The 21,046-nt window shown below is 41.0% G+C and overlaps 1 protein-coding gene across 1 annotated transcript in view; it reads left to right on the top strand.

Moving 5' to 3' along the window:
- CNMD (chondromodulin) overlaps positions 1-18,368 on the top strand; it is a 33,194-nt gene extending 14,826 nt beyond the window's left edge. Inside the window, exons 5-7 of the mRNA XM_030311834.1 lie at positions 2,875-3,028; positions 13,778-13,944; positions 17,705-18,368. Coding sequence (XP_030167694.1) covers positions 2,875-3,028; positions 13,778-13,944; positions 17,705-17,920 — 537 coding nt within the window. The 3' untranslated portion in view covers positions 17,921-18,368. The remainder of the gene's footprint in view (positions 1-2,874; positions 3,029-13,777; positions 13,945-17,704) is intronic.
- The last annotated feature ends 2,678 nt before the right edge of the window (positions 18,369-21,046 follow it).

Genomic DNA, 21,046 nt, shown 5'->3' with positions numbered 1-21,046 from the left:
ATTCATCCTGTGAGACGGTTTCCAGACTTTCGTTGCTCTAGTCGTTTGGCTGTGACCATATTCCAGTTTGTTCCTCAGGAGCTGTGCCATTCAGAACAGAATGCCATGCTTAGTGTGAACCCACTAGTACGGAGTATAAAAATGAGACCAAGAGCTCCTTTGTTCTGACCCTTGAAATTTTTTAAAATGTTTATTTATATTTGAGAGAGACAGAGCACGGTTGGGGGAGGAGCAGAGAGCAAGGGAGACACAGAAACTGAAGCAGGCTCCAGGCTCTTGAGCTGTCAGCACAGAGCCCAACACCAGGCTCGAAACCCATGAACCGCCAGATCATGACCTGAGCTGAAGTCCGATGCTTAATTGACTGAGCCACCCAGGCACCCTGACCCTTGAACTTCTTATTGCATTACCATTTTTTACAGTCCTGTGACTCAGTTTCTGTAATGCATAAGCCTTTACATTTCCTCCTTAAGTGGACATAGAGCTGGTTCTTTTCTCCTGCCTTACAGAAGAGCCAGCTCTCCTAACATAGCCGATGGAGATCTAATCATAAGTTTGCAGTACATTTCTGGGGTTCTTTAAAAACAAGGTTATTTTTTTCCTGATATTTAGAAACAATACGTAACCATAATCCACAGATAGGTAATGTTAATGTTTTGGCGAATTTTTTTAATGCACGGGGATGTGTGGTTTCCTTTTCATAACTGAAGTTATATTGCTCTACATTCTTATTAATTTCACCTAACTTTAGTTATTCTAAAATGTAGATGATAATGGAGGTATTATACGTCATCAGATGATTATAATTTAAGTCTTTTGCTCTTGAATACTTCAGCCATCTTTAATTTTTCACTATTTCAAATAATAATTCAAAGTAATTATTTGAATATAGAAATAATTCAGTGATGACCAGTTTAGCCTTTTACAGCTTTGCCTGCATCTGATTCTTTTCTTAGACCGTAAAGCTGAATTATTTTTTCTGTGTTTTAGTTGCTTATATTGTGCTTGGTGGACCCTCTGGTGGACAAGTCAAATGCAGGCAACGTGTTTGTTTGGATTAGGAATGTCAGTGGCAGAAAACTACACCCAGAGTGACTGAAACAAAAAGGATTTGTTTTTCTGCACAGTAGCCGATATGGAAGGAGGTGGCTGCAGGCACTGGCTTGGTGGCCAGCATCGCTGATTTTTTTTGGCCTTTCCTTCCAGCTCCAAAACATCAACCGTGCATTCGAGTACGGAAATCAGAAGGGGTTGAGCAGTGCCAAGCACGAGTTCCCTTTAATTAGGAAAAGCAGGAGGTTTCTCAGCCCCCCAGTAGACTTCAGTGTGAATTGCATAGTCTAGGGCACCCCAAGCCACTGGAGGGTCTGAGAAAGCAAGCAGCCAGCCTCTCTCCTGGGGCGGGGACACTGCTGCCTCACACAGAAGCGGGACTGTGTTGCAAGGGCAGGGAGAGACGAGGTTGGATGGGCAGCTGAGACCATGTGCCGTAAGTTGACTTAACATTCCTAGCTTGTAAGATGCATATGTATGCGTTATCCCCATCGCCCCACTCTTTCCCCACGCGCTTTAGATTATGATGGAGTAGGTTTATGTACCACTTGCTCTTATAAAATTTTCATCAGTTTTGTAGAACTTTAAAAAGCTGCTATACCCAAAGAGTATTCATTTCCTGGACGGAGCCATTTAATTTAAGGTAAATAACTGGATTACCTGAGTGTTAACTTCCTCCAATGACTTTAAGTTGTTTTCATGCAACCATAAGCCTCGGGGAGAAAGCATAAATGAAGTGCTGCTTTTAGCTGAAAATATGGAGAAAACATTTTAATTTCTCCAACCTATTGCAAACTAATAAATACATGAAAGGAACAACCTGGCAAAATAAATTTGTCTCCTGGGTTATCAGACCATTCTCAGTATCTCGCTGTAGAAGAAAATTCAGGGTTTAACTCTGAAATCTCAGTGGTGTGCTTGATGTGAGGAACATCTGAAATGTGTTTTGTTATAGCTGGGAAATGTAGAAATGGTTTATGTTAAATAATACTTTGAACTGAAGACATTAAAGAACCAATCGCTTGCTTTTTCCATTGTTGTTCGGAGGCTGCAGAACAAAACCCCAAAGGATTTTCACTTCAAATGAAGGGCTCCTCTATCCCTTTACAGGATTTCAGAGTCCGTTCAATTGCTTTTCCTCAAAAAAATCTTTGATCAGCAACATCAGATTAACCTAAATCTCAAAGTTGGTAGCAAGTAATTTTCACTTCCACTCAGGACACTCAATATTCACACATTTCAGTTATGCAAGGCAGGGCGACAAGCAGGGCGAAGACAATGTTGTGAAGAGAGCTACAGAGATAAGACACACACAGCGCACCCCACACATGCCCCCTTACACACACCACACACCCCCAACCCATACTCCCCTACACGCATCACAAACACACACACACACACACACACACACACACACTTACACCCCACAATGCTATACAAACCCCCCCACATACACACCCCACACTCACCCCACACACACTGTATACCTCCCACTGACACCCCCCGACAACCCTACACATACCCCCTACCCCACTCATCCCACACACACTACCTGCCCCCCACCGACATCCGACACACACACCACAAAACCCCACAATACCCCCTACACTCACATCTCCACACTCATCCCACACACACAACATATCCCCGCCTACACCCCGCCACACGCACACCACACACAGCTCATATCCCCTCACACACACGCACAATTCTCATTAAGTTTTTAGTAGGCGAAATAATGTTTTACCAGCACGTGACTCTTAATACGCATGTTTCACCGTCCACTCTGCTCAATGCATTTCGTTTTTACTGAACTTACAGGAAGGCAAGATCATGCCAGTCAAGTATGAAGAAAATTCTCTTATATGGGTGGCTGTCGACCAGCCCGTGAAGGACAACAGCTTCTTGAGTTCTAAGGTCTTAGAACTCTGTGGTGACCTTCCTATCTTCTGGCTTAAGCCAACATACCCAAAAGGTAACATTTTAAATTCTTTTAATGCTGCTATGTTTCCTGAGTCCCTCCACAGGCCTGAGCATGTAACAAGGAAGACTTATCAGGACGCAAGTCACAGTGTCTCAGTAATTGGCAAGAGAGATCAAAGAGAAGGAAGGTGACAACCATGAATGTTTTAGGGAAGGGACTGAGTGGCAGGGTTAACAGGAAGCAGATCAGGGAGACTCACCATTACTGCATCATCTGCCATTTTTATTTACGAGACTCCCCCTTCTTTCTGCTCTGCTCCTTAATCTAAGTTGTTTGCACTTTCCAATTTTACATGTTTTTTATTCTGAGGGCAGAGAATCAAGGGCCTAAGAAGCTGTCATACTGCTGAATCTTTATTATACTCATACCTAGAATTATGAGGCAGCCAAAAGCTGCTGTGGCCATAGGCTGAGATTCTTCAAGTTCAGGGCTTGAGCATGAGCTCCTAAGTCCGGTGAAAAGAAATGAAGGGCCCCTGGTTGGAGCATACCTTTGAGCCATCAGTGGGTGAAGGGCAGGTGAGCCCCGAGGGCCAAGTTTCTCCGTCCCCAGGGCACCTTCACTCGTCACTGCCACCAGTCACCCCACTGGCCCCCCAAAGGCCTACTCAGTAGTTCTGGCTCAAGTGTGGGAAAAGGGCCTTTCTCTCAGCACAGCTGAGGTATACTGTTTTCTGAAAGATTTTATTGGACACAGAGAGAGCAGCATGGAAATAAAATACAGGCATTAAGACCACCAGGCTTAGGAGGGGGAGATGGGCAGTTATTTTTGAAAGGGTGTGGTTACAATTCTGCAAAACTGAAGAAGTTATGGAGACAGACGTTTGCACAGCAATGTGAATGCACTCAACTGTACAATTATAAAAATGGCTAAAATGGTAAATTTTAATGTATATTTTACCATAATTAAAAAAAAAAAAAACACACACACACACAAAACCTGACCAGGTTTAGAAAGTTCAGGCTTCCGGTTCTGCCATGGCTAATTCATTCCTCTGGATCACAAATATTATGTCCCAAAGCTTGGATAAGATGGTTCCTTTCTGGCCCAGGCAAAGCAAATAGGATTCAATTGTTAAGCCACTGGAAGGAGAGTTGAGAAGGATCCTGAGGCCACAGGCATGAGCAGTGTCTGTCACCCCCTAGGGGCCAGAGAGGGGGCTGCCAAAAGGGCGGTCACTTTTGCCCTCCCTGTTCTTGCTCCAGGGGGTGCTGGCAACTCACAATTCTGTGGCCGTTTGCCAAGGTCTAGCTTTCGATTCCTCACTTCCATCCACAGGGAATGGGCTTCTTGCTTCCCATCCCCAGGAACTACTCCTCCAATACCTGTCACCTTGCCGCGTCGGAGCCTCAGGTGATGCTCCCATGTAGAGCTCTCTGTAATCACTTCCTGTTCGTGAGGACAAGCCTCTTACCCAGTGAGTTCGTTCATTTGTTGGACAAACATTTTTTGAAGGCTTATTACGTGCCATTTACTTGTGCCGGGTAATTGGGATGCACTGAACAGAAGTTTACATTGTAGCAAGCGAACACGCCCTGTTACGGAAACCTAACACAGCAGGGCAAAGAGGGCGGGGGTGGCCGTGCGAAGGCGGTGCTCGTCTGGCTGACTGAGCGCTTTCACCCTTTGGGAAAGAGCGAGTTCCCTACCTCTGAGATGGAGCTTGGCCCCTCACAGCACACAGGCAGGACCACCTCTTAAGTATTCAATCATCACCAGACCCATCCCAGAATTACATGTTATGCACAACACCAGAAAAGTGGAAATGCCCCCAGCGATGAAAAGGTTTAAGTAACTGTTGGTACAGCCACGGGGCGGATTATACACATTAAAGATGAAGGATTTTTTTTTTTCAGTCTTTCATAAATGTCACATTTAACAATAAAATCAAGAAAGTAAACCCCCTCTGAGGATGTTGGTCCCAACCACCTAATTCTAAAAAAAACTCCCCAGGGGCGCCTGGGTGGCTCAGCCGGTTAAGCATCCGACTTGGGCTCAGGTCATGATCTCACAGTCCGTGAGTTCAAGCCCCGAGTCAGGCTCTGTGCTGACAGCTCAGGGCCCGGAACCTGCTTCGGATTCTGTGTCTCCCTCTCTCTCTGCCCCTCCCCTGCTTATGCTCTCTGTCTCAAAAATAAACAAAAACACCAAAAAAACAAAAACAAACTCCCCAACTCCAGCAACCTCTGTCTTGGATCTTTAAGCTGGCAGGTCACAGAGCTGTATTATCAAGAGACAATGGTGGCTGGGCAAGGTCACAGGGAAGGGTGAGGGTCGCTGAGCGCTGGCTTTGTGCCAGCCATTGTGCTACAGCTTTCTATTTTGTCCTCAGTTACTTTTTGCCAACAACTGTCCTGGTAACTACAAATAGTCCCATTTTATAGATGAAGAAACCAAGGTTCACAGAAATTAAACAGCTTGCCTGAGGTCATTCAGTTAGTTAAAAGAAGTGGTATTGAGATTTGAATCCAGGTCTCCCTGATGCCTCTCCAACCATGAACTCAGAAACCCAGAAGCTGTCTGTGGAAGTTCTCCATGGCTCTAAAGCACATCTAAGTTCTCAGAAATAATACAGCATGTTATAATCATCATTACCTAACATTTGAGTGCTTATTATATGCCAAATGCTATAGTAAAACCCTTAGGCACAACTCTATCTTCTGTCACCATTCGGTGAATTAGTTACATTATCCCCGTTTTACAGATGAAGAAAGTCAGACTCCGAGAGACACCAAAGCCCACATTGGGTGGTTACTTTCCATGTCTGTTATTCAGCAACCATGGGACCCGTGTGGCTGTGTGATCAACTAGAGCACTGGGCTGGGAGCCAGAGAAGGTCACGTTTGGCTCCTGTCTCTGCCACCCATTCTGTGATCTTGGCCAAGTCACTTGGTCTTTCTGAGCCTCGATGCCCTCACATATAAAAGTTACTGCCTTTTCTATCCCACCCATAGGATTTTTAAAAGAATCAACTAAGACAACAAATCTCCTAAAAATTGTAAAGCTTTATACATATACAGTCAACCTGTTAAGAACACAGGGCTGGAGTGCCTGGCTGGCTCAGCTGGTAAAGCATGTGAATCTAGATATCTGCTTGGGGAGTTCCAGCCCCATGCCAGGCGTGGAGCTTACTTAAAAACAAACAAACAGCAAAGAGTCACGATGGTGGAACAGCATGGAAGTTTTTTTTTGCGTCTCACGTCCATGAAATACAGCCAAATCAACACAAATCAACCAAATCCTGATTTGAGGATCACACAACAATCTGCACAACCTGAACCACAGAATTCAGCAGGTACGAGGCGCGGAAAGGTAAAGTGAGGGAGAGAGAAGCTGAGGAGGGCAGGGAGCTGTTTTTTCTTGTGGAGAGAGGATGGAGATGGGGGGGGGGGGGAAGTATGGGAAAAGTACATCCCCCGCCCCCACCAAAAGCAGCTGGAGAGAAAGTGGAAAAGTGGAAACAGCTGCCGGGACCGAACAAAACAGGCAGAAAGGAGAAAGGCGAGGGTTTAAATTCCATTAAGACTCTTTAAAGAGGGGGAGCACAGAGTCTGAAACTCCACAGCTCGTTACCTGGAGAAGCTCTGGTGGGAAGGGCGAATCCCTAGGAGCAGAGTGAAGTCCAGGGGTTCTCAAGCCACGGGCAGAGGCGGTTTCCCTGCTGGGAGGACATTTGGTAGAATCTGTAGCCACCCCAGCAGACCCCGGAGAACAACCACATTCGCTGCTTCTGGAACAGGACGTTAAGGGTGAAGCCTGGTGCCAGATGCATGTTGTGATTTTCCATATCCCTGAAACGCTGCTACACGATGGCGTGAACCTTTTCTGGGGTGGGCTGGCACCCAGCCAGTCTCTGGGCATCGGCAGCAGCAGGGTCCCACAAACGTTCCTGCGTCAGGCAGCACCTGGCCATTGCTCAGTGAGACCTCCCCCAGAGGATCTGAGCGGGTCAAAGTCGTAGTCCCTCAGAAGTGAGGGGTTGGGAAACACAGCTGCATCCGAGAGGGAGCCACACCGTAGGAGGGACGTGCCGCCTTTAACCTGATGGCTTGGTCACGAACAATGTAAAAGCGGGGAGTGGACGGAAGCTGGAGACAAAGGACGGGTGTGCGACAGCTAATCGGAGAGAATGGAGTTTGGATAGTAGAGACTGGGCAACTGGGTGACGCCATTTTCACCCTTCCCGCGCATGCGCATACGGACCAACGAGCGCGGCAACAATCCACCCCAGTAAACAGCGCCATCTAGTGGAGAATAGAGCCATTACACTAAGCCCCGCCCAACTGAGCCAACCTCGCTCTTCAGGAACACCTCAAGTTTCTCAGCCTGCTTAGTTTGCAGACTATAAAGTGCTTCAGAGTTTGACTTCTAGGGGAGAACGATGTAATTTCAATTCTATTTCAGTCTGTTTGCTGGTCCATCTATCACTTTTTTTTTCTTTTCTTTTTCTTAAATACAGAAAGAGAAAAAATTTATTTTCATTTTCAATTTTTATTAAAATTATTTTTCTACTATATTTTTTACTTTTTTGTAAATTTTTCAATTTCTATTTTACTTCCATCATTTCATTTTATTCTACTTCATTGTATTTTTTCAAATTTTCAAATATTTTCCTCCCCCTAATCTATCAAGCTCCTTTCAACACCCAGACTAAAACACATCTAGGATCTAGCATGATTTATTTGACTTTTGTGTGTATGTGTGTTGTTTTTAATTTTTTAATTTTTTTTTTTTACTTTAATTCCTTTTCTTCCTTCAAAATGATGAAACAAAGGAATTCACCCCAAAAGAAAGAGCAGGAAGAAACGACAGGCAGGAACTTAACACAGATACAAGCAAGATGTCTGAACCAGAATTTAGAATCACAATAAGAATACTTCTGGGGTCGAAAATAGATTAGAATCCCTTTCTGCAGAGATAAAAGAAGTAAAAGCTAGTCAGGATGAAATAAAAAATGCTATAACTGAGCTGCAATTTCGAATGGATGCCACGGTGGCCATGGTGGCAAAGATGGATGAGGCAGAGCAGCCAATCAGCGATATAGAGGACAAACTACTGGAGAATAATGAAGCAGAAAAAAAGAGCAGACAAAGCAAAAGAGCACGGTTTAAGAATTAGGGAAATCAGTGACTGATTAAAAAGGAACAGCATCAGAATCATAAGGGTCCCAGAGATGAAGACAGAGAAAAAGGGGTGGAAGGTTTATGTCAACAAATCATAGCAGAAAACTTTCCTAACCTGGGGAAAGACACAGACATCAAAATACAGGAAGCACAGAGGACTCCCATTAGATTCAACAAAAACCGACCATCAACAAGGCATATCATAGTCAAATTCACAAAATACTCAGGCAAGGAAAGACTCATGAAAGCAGCAAGAGAAAAAAAAAGTATGTAACCTACAAGGGAAGACAGATCAGGTTCAGAGCAGACCTATCCACAGAAACTTGGCAGCCCAGAAAGGGGTGGCAGGATATATTCAATGTGCTGAATCAGAAAAATATTCAGCCAAGAATTCTTTATCCAGCAAGGCTGTCATTCTAAATAGAAGGTGACATAAAAGTTTCCCAAACAACAATTAAAGGAGTTCATGACCACTAAACAAGCCCTCCAATAAATGTTAAGGGGGACTCTCTGAAGGGAGAAAAGACAAGAAAAAAAAGACCAAAAGCAACAAGACTAGAAAGGACCAGAGAACACCACCAGAACCTCCAACTTACAAGCAACATAATTGCAATAAATTCATATCTCTCAGTACTCACTCTAAATGGCAATGGACTAAATGCTCCAATCAAAAGACATGGGGTAACTGAATGGATAAGAAAACATGATCCATAAATATGCTGTTTACAAGAGACCCACTTCAGACCTAAAGACACCTTCAGATTGAAAGTAAGGGGATGGAGAACCACCTATAGTGCTAATGGTAGACAAAAGAAAGCCAGAGTAGCCATACTTATATCAGACAATCTAGACTTTAAAATAAAGACTGTAACAAGAGATGAAGAAGGGCTTTATATCATAATTAAGGTGTCTATCCACCAAGAAGGCCTAACAATTGCAAACATTTACGTTCCAAATGTGGCAGCACCCAAATACATATAAATCAATTAATCACAAACATAAAGAAACTCATTGATACTAATACCATAATAGTAGGGGACTTCAATACCCCACTTACAGCATGGACAGATCATCTAAAGAGAAAATCAACCAGGAAACAATGGCTTTGAATGACACACTGTACCAGACGGACTTAACAGATATATTCAGAACATTTCATCCTAAAGCAGCAGAATACACATTCTTCTCCAGTGCACATGGAAAGTTCTCCAGAATCGATCACATACGGGGACACAAATCAGCCCTCAACAAGTACAAAAAGAACGAGTTCATACCGTGCATATTTTCAGACCACAATGCTATGAAACTCGAAATCAACCACAAGAAAAAATTTGGAAAGCTAATAAATACTTGGAGACTAAAGACCATCCTACTAAATAATGAATGGGCCAACCAAGAAGTTAAAAGGAAATTAAAAAGTACATGGAAGCCAATGAAAATGATAACACCACAGCCCAAAACCTCTGGGTTGCAGCAAAGGCAGTCATAAGAAGGAAGTATATAGCAATCCAGGCCTTCCAAAAGAAGGAAGAAAGGTCTCAGATACACGACCTAACCTTACACTTTAAAGAGCTGGAAAAAGAACAGCAAATAAAACCCCAAACGAGCAGAAGACAGGAAATAATAAAGATCAGAGCAGAAATCAATGCTATTGAAACCAAAAAACCCCCAGCAGAACATATCAATGAAACGAGAAGCTGGTTCTTTGAAATAATTAACCAAACTGATAAACCCCTAGCCAGTTTTATCAAAAAGTAAAGGACCCAAATAAATAAAATCAAGAATGAAAGAGGAGATCACAACCAACACAGCAAAAATACAAACAATAATAAGAGAATATTAAAATCAATTATACGCCAATAAAATGGGCAATCTGAAAGAAATGGACAAATTCCTAGAAACATATACACTACCAAGGCTGAAACAGGAAGAAAAAGAAAATTTGAACAGACCCATAACCAGTAAAGAAATTGAATTAGTAATCAAAAATCTCCCAAAAAACAAGAGTCCAGGGCCAGATGGCTTTCCAGGGGAATTCTACCAAACATTTAAAGAAGAGTTAACACCTATTCTCTTGAAGCTGTTTCAAAAAATAGAAATGGATAGAAAACTTCCCAACTCTTTCTATGAAGTCAGCATTACCTTGATTCCAAAACCAGACAAGACCCCACTAAAAAGGAGAACTAGAAACCAATTTTCCTGATGAACATGGATGCAAAAATCCTCAACAAGATATTATTAGCCAACTAGATCTAACAATACATTAAAAAAAATATTCACCACGACCAAGTGGGATTTATACCTGGGATACAGGGCTGATTCAATATCCACAAAACAATCAATGTGACTTATCACATCAGTAAAAGATAGGACAAGAAGCACACGATCTTCTCAACAGATGCAGAGAAAGCATTTGACAAAATACAGCATCCTTTCTTGATAAAATCCTCAAGAAAGGGATAGAAGGATCATATCTCAAGATCATAAAAGCCATATATGAAAGACCCAATGCTTATATCATCCTCAATGGGGAAAACTGAGAGCTTTCCCCTTAAGATCAGAAACAAGACAGGGATGTCCACTCTCGCCACTATTATTCAACATAGTTTGGAAGTCTTAGCCTCAGGAATCAGACAACACAAAGAAATAAAAGGCATCCAAATCAGCCAGGAGTTCAAATTTTCACTCTTCGCAGATGACATGATACCCTATATGGAAAACACAAAAGACTCCACCAAAAACTGCTAGAACTGGGGGCGCCTGGGTGGCGCAGTCGGTTAAGCGTCCGACTTCAGCCAGGTCACGATGTCGCGGTCCGGGAGTTCGAGCCCCGCGTCAGGATCTGGGCTGATGGCTCAGAGCCTGGAGCCTGTTTCCGATTCTGTGTCTCCCTCTCTCTCTGCCCCTTCCCCGTTCATGCTCTGTCTCTTCTGTCTCTCTCTGTCCCAAAAATAAATAAACATTGAAAAAAAAAATTAAAAAAAAAAAACGTTGAAAAAAAAAAACAAAACTGCTAGAACTGATCCATGTCAGCAAAGTCGCAGGATATAAAATCAATGCACAGAAATCAGTTGCATTCCCATATGCCAATAATGAAGCAACAGAAAGGGAAATCAAGGAATCGATCCCATTTACAATTGTACCAAAAACCATAAAATAGCTAGGAATAAATCTAACCAAAAAGGTGAAAAATCTATACACAGAAAACTATAGAAAGCTTATGAAAGAAAACTGAAGAAAACACACACACACACACACACACACACACACACACACACACACACACACAAATGGAAAAATATTCCATGCTCCTGGATAGGAAGAATATCGTTTAGATGTCAATACTAACCAAGCAGTCTACATATTCAACGCAATCCCTATCAAAATAACACCAGCATTCTTCACAGAGCTAGAACAAACAATCCTAAAATGTGTACGGAACCAGAAAAGACCCCGAATAGCCAAAGCAATCTTGAAAAAGAAAACCAAAGCTGGAGGCATCACAATCCCAGACTTTAAGGTGTATTACAAAGTTGTAATCATCAAGACAGTATGGTACTGGTGTAAAAACAGACACTCAGATCAATGGAACAGAATAGAGAACCCAGAAATAGACCCACAAACGTATGGCCAACTCATCTTTGACAAAGCAGGAAAGAATATCCAATGGAATAAAGACAATCTCTTCAGCAAGTGGTGCGGGAAAACTGGACAGCGACATGCAGAAGAATGAACCTGGACCACTTTCTTAAACCATACACAAAAATAAACTCAAAATGGATGAAAGACCTCAACGTAAGACACGAAGCCATCAAAACCCCCGAGGAGAAAGCAGGCAAAAACCTCTTTGACCTTGGCCGCAGCAACTTCTTACTCAACACGTCTCCGGAGGCAAGGGCAAAAATGAACCATGGGACCTCATCAAAATAAAAGCTTCTGCACAGCAAAGGAAACAATCAGCAAAACTAAAAGGCAACTGATGGAATGGGCGAAGATATTTCCAAATGACGTATCAGACAAAGGGTTAGTATCCAAAATCTATAAAGAACTATCAAACTCAACACCCAGAAAACAAATAATCCAGCAAAGAAATGGGCAAAAACATGAATAGACACTTCTCCAAGGAAAACATCCAGATGGCCGACACATGAAAAAATGCTCACCATCACTCATCACCAGGGAAATACAAACCAAAACCACAATGAGATGCCACCTCATACCTGTCAGAATGGCTAACATTAACAACTCAGACAACAACAGATGTTGGCGGGGATGCAGAGAAAGTGGATCTTTTTTGCACTGCTGGTGGGAATGCAAACTGGTGCAGCTACTCTGGAAAACAGAATGCAGGTTCCTCAAAAAATTAAAAATAGAACTACCCTGTGACCCAGTAATTGCACTACTAGGTATTTATCCAAGGGATACAGGTATACTGTTTCAAAGGGGCATATGCACCCCAATGTTTATAGCAGCACTATCAACAATAGCCAAAGTATGGAAAGAGCCCAAATGTCCATTGATGGATGAATGGATAAAGATGTGGTGTGTGTATGTGTGTGTTTATATACATACACACAATGGAGTATTACTCGGCAATCAAAAAGAATGAAATCTTGCCATTTGCAGCTATGTGGATGGAACTAGAGGGTATTATGCTAAGCAAAATTAGAGAAAGACAAATACCATATGACTTCACTCACATGAGGACTTTAAGATACAAAAGGTGAACATAAATGAAGGGAAGAAAAAATAATATAAAAACAGGGAGGGGGACAAAACATGAGACTCTTAAATATGGAGAACAAACAGGGTTACTGGAGTAGTTGGGGGGGGGCGGTTAATGGGTAAGGGGCATTAAGGAATCTACTCCTGAAATCACTGTTGCACTATATGCTAACTTGGATGCAAGTTTAAAAAACAAATTAAATAAAAATAAATAAATAAAAGACAAAAAATGCACAGGGCTGAAAGTTAACAGAATACCTGTTCACCAGTGGTTTCAATAGATACAGGTTGACTTTTTTCATACAATCAAAAGTGTGGAGGGAGGTTTCTGGCATTATCAGCTACTCAGCTATATCACAAGGCTCTTTCTATCTTACCATTTTGCTACCCATCGCATACTGGTTTATCATCCTTGTGCCTATCCCTTCTGGTCACAAATTGGCTCTCATAACCCACATATATGTATGCTCAAGAAAAGAAGACAAGACAGAGAAAGCTGTACCAGTCCTCTTTTACCAAGAAAGCAAAAGCTTTCCCAGAAACTGCGCCAATATATTCTGCTTATGTCTCACTGGCCCAAAATGTTTCATCTGGTCTCTCTTACTTTCTCAGCGCCTATAGTAGAGGTAAGTGAAGAAGAAGGATTGAGAATGGATTTTCGTCAGCTACCTTAGAATACCTGTCTCAGGACTGTAAAACCAAATTCTGGTTATCTGTTTTTTTACTAACCCAAGACTCTGAAATATGCTTTATTATTTAAAAAATCATCAATACAAATTTCCATATTTAGTCCAATGTTTTTGATATCCATTTATGCTTCTACCCTGATACAGTACTTCCTTAATTATCCAAATAAATGGATTAACTTGGTTTTGTTTTTTGTTTTTTGCAGAAATCCAGAGAGAAAGAAGAGAGTTGGTAAGAAAAATTGTTACAACTACCACAAGGAGACCACCTAGTGCACCACGGGGCAACCCAGGCCCTAGAGAACCAAATAATGAAACCAGACCCAGTGTTCAAGAGGATTCAGAACCCTTCAATCCAGACAACCCTTACCATGTACGTACTGATGTTTTCGTGACATGCTCAGACAAATCCGTTGAACATAACATTGAAGTGGCAGTATGTCTACTTGAACTTTCAAATAAATGAGGGTAAGATTACACTGAAGCATGGTCTCTGTAGTGTGAGATCCAGATTGTTTGTAACCCTTACTCAAAGTTGTTTTCTGTGCTCTCCTTTTTTTGAGTCACAGGCAAATCCATAAAGACAAATTCATATCAGGAATTTGATTATTCAAAAAATGTTTCTAAGAATGTGCCCTAGAGGCAACATCCAGAAAGAAAGTATTCTCTTTCCCCCTTCTTATCCACTTTATTCATCCATTCAACATTTTTGAGAACTTGCTCTTTTCCAGGCCTTGTGCACACAGCCAGGAGATAACTTCTGCCCTCGGGAGCTCTCAGTCCAGGAGGGAGACAGACTCATACACAGATAAAACACCTTAGTCTGAAACACTGGGAACTGGTGTTTATAAGGATGAAACTAATGTCCTAAATATTTCCAATCTTCAATAAAATATTATTTACCATTACTATACTCTGAAGGGAGTAAAAGTAGAGTAGTAAATTTTTGTAACTAATTTTTTAATTGAAAAAATACACGCATATATATATATTTTTTAAGTATACAGGATACACAATGAAATGTGTTTCTCTTCCACCTCAGACACCTTCCCCAGAGCAATGTATTAACAATAGCTATTTGCCCAATTTCTTTGTATAAGAAAGTGTACCACACACTTTTAACACAAAAGAGCATACAATACTTCTGTACCTTGCTTTCTTTCCAGTTACAATATGGTATTTTGGAGACTGGTCTGTATCTTCTACATACATCTACATCATTCATTTTATTACTTTTTATTATTTTTTAAAAGTTTTTATTATTTTGAGAGAGAGAGAATGAGCAGGAGAGGGGCTGAGAGATAGGGAGACAGAGGATCCCAAGTGGGGCCCAACATGGGACTTGATCTTACCAATCATGAGATCATGACCTGAGCCAAAATCAAGAGTCAGACACTTAGCCAACTGAGCCATCCATGTGCCCCAAATTCTTTTAATTTGGAAAAAAAAATTTTAGAGCAAGCAGGGAAAGGGGAAGAGGGAGGGAGACAGAGAGAGAGAGAGAGAGAGAGAGAGAGAGAGAGAGAGAATCTTAAGCAAGCTCCACACTCAATGCAGAGCCCGGTGAGAGGCTCGATCCCATGACCCTAGGATCATGACCTGAGCTGGAATCAAGAGTTGGGTTATTCAGCCGAGCCAACCAGGCACCCCTTGCCTCATTCATTTAAATGGCTGCATCATAGTCCATTGTGTGGATGGATAGATGCACAGAAATTTAACTAGTTCTACTTTGATGGACATGTAAATTATTTCCCTATCTTTTGTTCTTATACTCTTAATAGTATACAACCTTGTACATGTCCTATAGGCTTATGGGAAGGAGTAAATGAGGTAATGCAGGTGAAGTTCTTAGCACAGTGCTTGGCACAGTAGGCATGAACTTGCTCAACGTTAATTACTAGTCTTATTATGCCTCTTGTACACATGTGGGAATGTATTTTTAGCATAAATACTGATGTATGGGTTGACTGGGTCAAAGATGAGAATTTTACTTTAATGGGAGGATGCCAAATTGTTTCCCACGGAATTATGCCAGCTACATATCTTCACGTGGTAAAGACAGGGACTAATTTATTTTCAAACTTTAAAAAAATCTTCACCAGTCTCTTGGCTGTAAAAATGTATCTTCTCATTGTTTTAGCTCGCCTGTCTTTAATTATGTGTAAGGTTGAGCATCTTTTCATAGACAGGCAATTAATTTGCATATTTTTCCTATCTAGCCTATTCAGTCCTTATTTTCTAGTCTATCATTTTAGATTAATAAATTTTAGAATGATTTAGAGCAAAATGTATTTTTTAAACAACCCACGGCCTATTGGAAAATTCAGGACACCATAGTACTTCATTCCCTGAAGCTCAAATAATAAAAAAGAAATAAAATCTGAATAGGCCAACAGAAAATTTAATATAGTTTATTCCCCAGGTAGCTGGGCTAGCTAAATCTGGTTCAGGCGATGAGTGCATCAGCCCCGTCACAGAAGGGCAGGATGTGACTCTGTCTGCCTTGCCTCCAGACTTGAGTGATCCAAATTCCTTGAAAACTCCAATTGTATCAGTTTTTTCCTTTTATCTCATGCTCAGGTTTAAGCAGAAACATCTCCCCATGACCTCAATCCTTCACAAGTTTCTTTAAGGAAATATCCTTGGAGAGGAAGTATCTTTGAGAGATCCTCCCAGCTTTTAAATCCTAACACACCTTTGTTCAACTATTAGATGAGGAAATGCCACAACCAACAGGCTTTTGACTCCCCCTGCCCTGGAAGAGTCAGCTACAATCAATTAATTAGGTGGTTTTCTTTTTGCAGTCCCTGATGAACCCAGTTCAAGAAATAAGAGAAACAAATGAGAAGAGCCTGAAGAATTAAAAAAAAAAAAAAAAAAAAAAAAGGTTTAAGAGAGTAAGACAAATATTTTCGTGACAAAATTTGAACATAGGGTATATCAAATGGTGTTAAGGAATTGTTAATTTTGTTAGGTACGGTAATGGCAGTGTAGCTGTGTAGGGAAAATATTGTTTTGGAGGTGCATTCTAATGTATTTATGGGTGAAATGTCATAATACCTTCAATTCTAAGGTCACTTCCAAATTTAAAATACTTCGGAAAAGAAAAAGCCAAGCAAATCTGACAAAAGGTTAACAGCTATGAAAACTAGATGATGTTTGGTACACAGTTTTCTCCACTTTCCAGTGTTTGATATACTGTAAAATAGTAAAAAGTACCCCCCCTTCCCCCCAAAAAAATTCAAGACTTTTTTGTATACCAGAAGAGGTGATAGGCTTGCTAGGTTCACTCAGCTCAAGCCTAACCTATGTTTGGTGCTGCATCTGCCCAAGTTCAGTGGAGTCTTCAACTGAATCAAGAACATACATTAAGGGCTTTTTGGTAATGTAATTCAATACTATATTACACAATCTGTACCCCTAGAAATCCATGAACAGGAAAACCAGATACATAAATTTGGCAGAGGGCAAGTTGCTTCTAGTTCTGTGAGCTCTTCAGCAGTGAAAATGGGAACTCTGCGGGTGATTTTTACTCCATCCATGATTTTATGTAATTATAATAATGGCACATAGAAATTAGAAAGTCAAGTTTAAGGTCTTGAATTTTTCCATATTTTATGGTGCCTTTTCCTGAGTGTTACAGACCCCTTATGTGGAAATGAAGGCAGAATCTAAAGACGTCAGCGTTTTCAGCTAGTGCAGTTAGAATAGCAATCTGTTGGCTTAGCAATGAGTTTCAAAAGATGCTCCAAGAGCGTGGAGGCCATCAGTACAAAATGGCACTAGTGTTCCACTAAAATTAGCAGTGGCAGAAATGCCACTCTTGAATCATGCTTTCCTTTTTGTTAGTCTATTTAAAACGAGGCACTACTGAGTTACGGTTCATTAAAGGTATGGAGAAACTTCATGACATTAAAAAAAAAAAAATCAAAACCACCTTCCTGCCAGTGACAGATGGAGGTTGAGTTTTTAGAAGGAATTCTGAATTATAAGGTTAGAAGACTGAAAAACTTCTTACGGAAAGTGATACTTATTTCTTGTACCAGTGAAATATTCAGGATCTTATTTTAAAATAATGTGCATGCTATCGAATTCTCGTTATGAAGAAAAGACAATTACCTTTTATTTCACAGCAGCAGGAAGGGGAAGGCATGACATTCGACCCTAGACTGGATCACGAAGGAATCTGCTGCATAGAATGTAGGCGGAGCTACACTCATTGCCAGAAGATCTGTGAGCCCCTGGGGGGCTACTATCCGTGGCCCTACAACTATCAAGGTTGCCGCTCCGCCTGCCGAGTTGTCATGCCATGCAGCTGGTGGGTGGCCCGCATCCTGGGCATGGTGTGAAATCACTCCATACAGCAGGTGCTGAAACATGAGAACTAACTCAAGAGACCACCAGGGTGTGAGGCATCTTCATGCTGAAGGGACCACAAAGTATTTTATATTCAATTTGAATGATGTTATTCAAGACACTTTTAACAGAATCTCTCAATTGCTTCATAGAAAAACTTTATCCAGAATGTGCAAATGTACTGAAAAGGGTAAAGTAAAAAATGCCGTAACAATTCTTTTATTACTTGTTTTTTATTTGCTTTGCATTCCCTATAAAGTCTGCTTATAAGACTAACTTCCCAAGCTACTTTGAAATAAACATGAAAAATCATTTACAATGTCAAAGATCTCAATTGTACACTTGTTCCTTTTAATCAAGTTGCTAAAATAATTAAGTTTTGGTTATTTACGCAGAATTCCTCCCTTGTTTTTTTAAATTTATTATTTAGATAGAGAGCGAGCAAGTGTGAGCAGGCAGTGGGGAGAGAGCAAGAGTGAGAATGAATCTCAAGGAGGCTCCACACTCAGCATGGAGCCCCACACGGGCCTTGACCCCATGACCCTGATCCTGGGATCATCACCTGAGCCAAAATCAGGAGTCAGACACTCATCCGATCGAGCCACCCAGGTGCCCTTCCTCCACTGTTCTTAACGTTTACTGTTCTTCCCAGTCTTGCAACTGTGCCCCAAAGTTCCCACATAAAAACACAAACAAAAAAGTAAGACAGGACTTATAATGTAATTTACCTGAGAGCAAACATTATAAAGTTCAAAGTGGCAGCTCACAGAAAATGTGTTATTTATAGTTGGTGCTGCTATGTGATTAATAGGTGGGTGCCCTATGTTAGGAGTCACCTCATACGAAAGAGCATTAGGATAAAGAAGGAAAATGAAGTCAAAGATAAATCAGACTTGTGGGGAAGGACTTTCACTGACATTCTGAAAAGCAGGTCTTCATACCCTTTCCAATCTGTTTTCAGTAAGTGGTCACTGCGCATGAAGCAGCAGAGTGATTTCTATCTTTGTAGTACAAATCAGGCTGTTGATGTAGTCCAATTACCAATAAGCTACTCTCATAGTAATAGGACTCACAGTACTGCTTGGCAGATCTGGCTGAGAGGAATGGCTTATTTATTTAAAATGACATAAAGTCTCTCAGGATCAAGGACTGTCTTTACAAACTGAAATACTAGCTCAGAAAAATGAACAGGTATCTCATATTTTTGACATTTGAGTTCTGAATCCCAGTTTGAAAAATAGAGAGCTTTCTTAAGGAAAATAAAAGTTTTCCAAAACAATATAAGGATAGAGAGATGACAAAAACGTCCTCATACCATGATCTCACCACAGTCCCATATTCTAAATAAACCTTATTACTGTACATCTGATGTTTGCCAGTTTAAGTTGGTAAAGGTTTATAGTCTCTTAAACCTAGTTATCAGATGAATGCTCATATACCTGCATCTAATGGAATATACAGCAAGTCAGGTCTCTGCAGGAGAAAGATATGAAGTAAAGACACACGCTCAACTGTAGGTAATGGTCAAACAGTTCTCAGGCAGCAGCTACTTCTGGCACAGATAGGAATTTTACATGTTTAGTCTTTCAAGTGGTTGTTACCCTATTAACTAAGTAAATATGTGTCAATGGTTCTGCCTACCATCTCCAACCTCACTGTCCAGCAACCTGTACTTGGTTCTACAACTAAATTAAAAAAGGAAAACAAAAACAAAAAAACAAAAAAACAAAAAGACTCTGTGATCCCAGCCCGGAAGAGCTTGTGGTCTTATGAGAGACAGATAATCAGGACTCCATACACGAAAGGCCTTGACAAAGATTGGGAGAACTGGGCTTCTCGGAGGAAGAAAATACCTTTGTGAGGTCTTCAAGGATGAGCAGGAATTAGCAAGGTAAAGAAGACAGAGGAAGGGCATTCTTCTGGGCAGAGGGAGGAGTTCAGTAAAGTCAGAGGTGTGAAGATGCATGAGACAATCAGAAGAACTGAGCATTCGGGTTGACGCAGAACATATTAAGATGGATGTGTAGACAGAAGACTGCTTATATTACATGTTACCTTGGAATTTATTGGGTGGATAAGGAATAGGAAACCAATGAAAGGCTGCGGGCAAGAAGGGAGCTGGTTAAATTTCCATTTTTAGATAGATCAACCTTGGTACCTTTCCTTGAGAGAACTGAGCAAGTGACAAACTCTGTGAGGAGAAAGGCATGTCACAGGGAAGGCAGGCTGTCTCTTGAAAAGGTGCTCCCTTTCCAAAGTACCATAATTAAATGAAAATATAAGAAATAAATAAACTACTTCATAATTGATAATGGAGTTATATTATGTTATGAAAAGTCACTAAATACCCACGGAAGTCAACTTAATAGGGGGGAAAATAGTGATGTTTTAAGGGCAGGGCAGAGATTCAAGGTTGGATTAAGAGTAGACATGACAGACTCAAATTATGTTCAAGGAAGAAAACTAAAGGTCTACTCTACTCTGAAAGAGAAGAATCAAGTGTACAAAGGAAGAACATTTAGTCAAAGAAGACCCTGCAGAATATAAACTTCTCACACATTGGTACTAATTCCCAGATTACCTTTAACCAGGCCAGTCTAAAAGGTGGAAATGTAGTCCAGTTTGCTATGATGCATCTTGATTCCCTGTGTACACTGTGTGTGTGTATATATATTTTACTATTTTATAGGTACTTATCTAATTCTCAGCCATGCTGTAAACCAATCCTATGGGCATCACAGGTTAATTTTCAAGGTCCTCATCTGACTGAGACTGGAAGGGCTATTATAGTCTTAGATGTGATAGTTGCTGCTGCATAAGCACAAAGAAAAGGAAGACATGGCCATGCTGGATTCCAGTAGGTTCTTTTTATGTTACATTAACGTATAAAACTAAAATATGCCAACATACGGCTACTGCCATTTTAAAAACTTGTTAACCTCATCTTTATACCTCTCCCTTCCACCCCCACCCCCTCAAATAATTGACACTAGAAAAGTAAATACATTCAGAATAATCACTTAACCCACTCAAAACAGTTTATTTCTTACACCAGATTTTATTGCACTCTGAAATACAAGCTACATTCTTACAAAATAGAAATTCCTCGTGTGTGGGGG

This window comes from Lynx canadensis, chromosome A1 (genome assembly GCF_007474595.2).
Source record: "Lynx canadensis isolate LIC74 chromosome A1, mLynCan4.pri.v2, whole genome shotgun sequence".
NCBI lineage: Eukaryota > Metazoa > Chordata > Mammalia > Carnivora > Felidae > Lynx > Lynx canadensis.
This window is presented reverse-complemented; position numbering and strand designations above follow the sequence as displayed.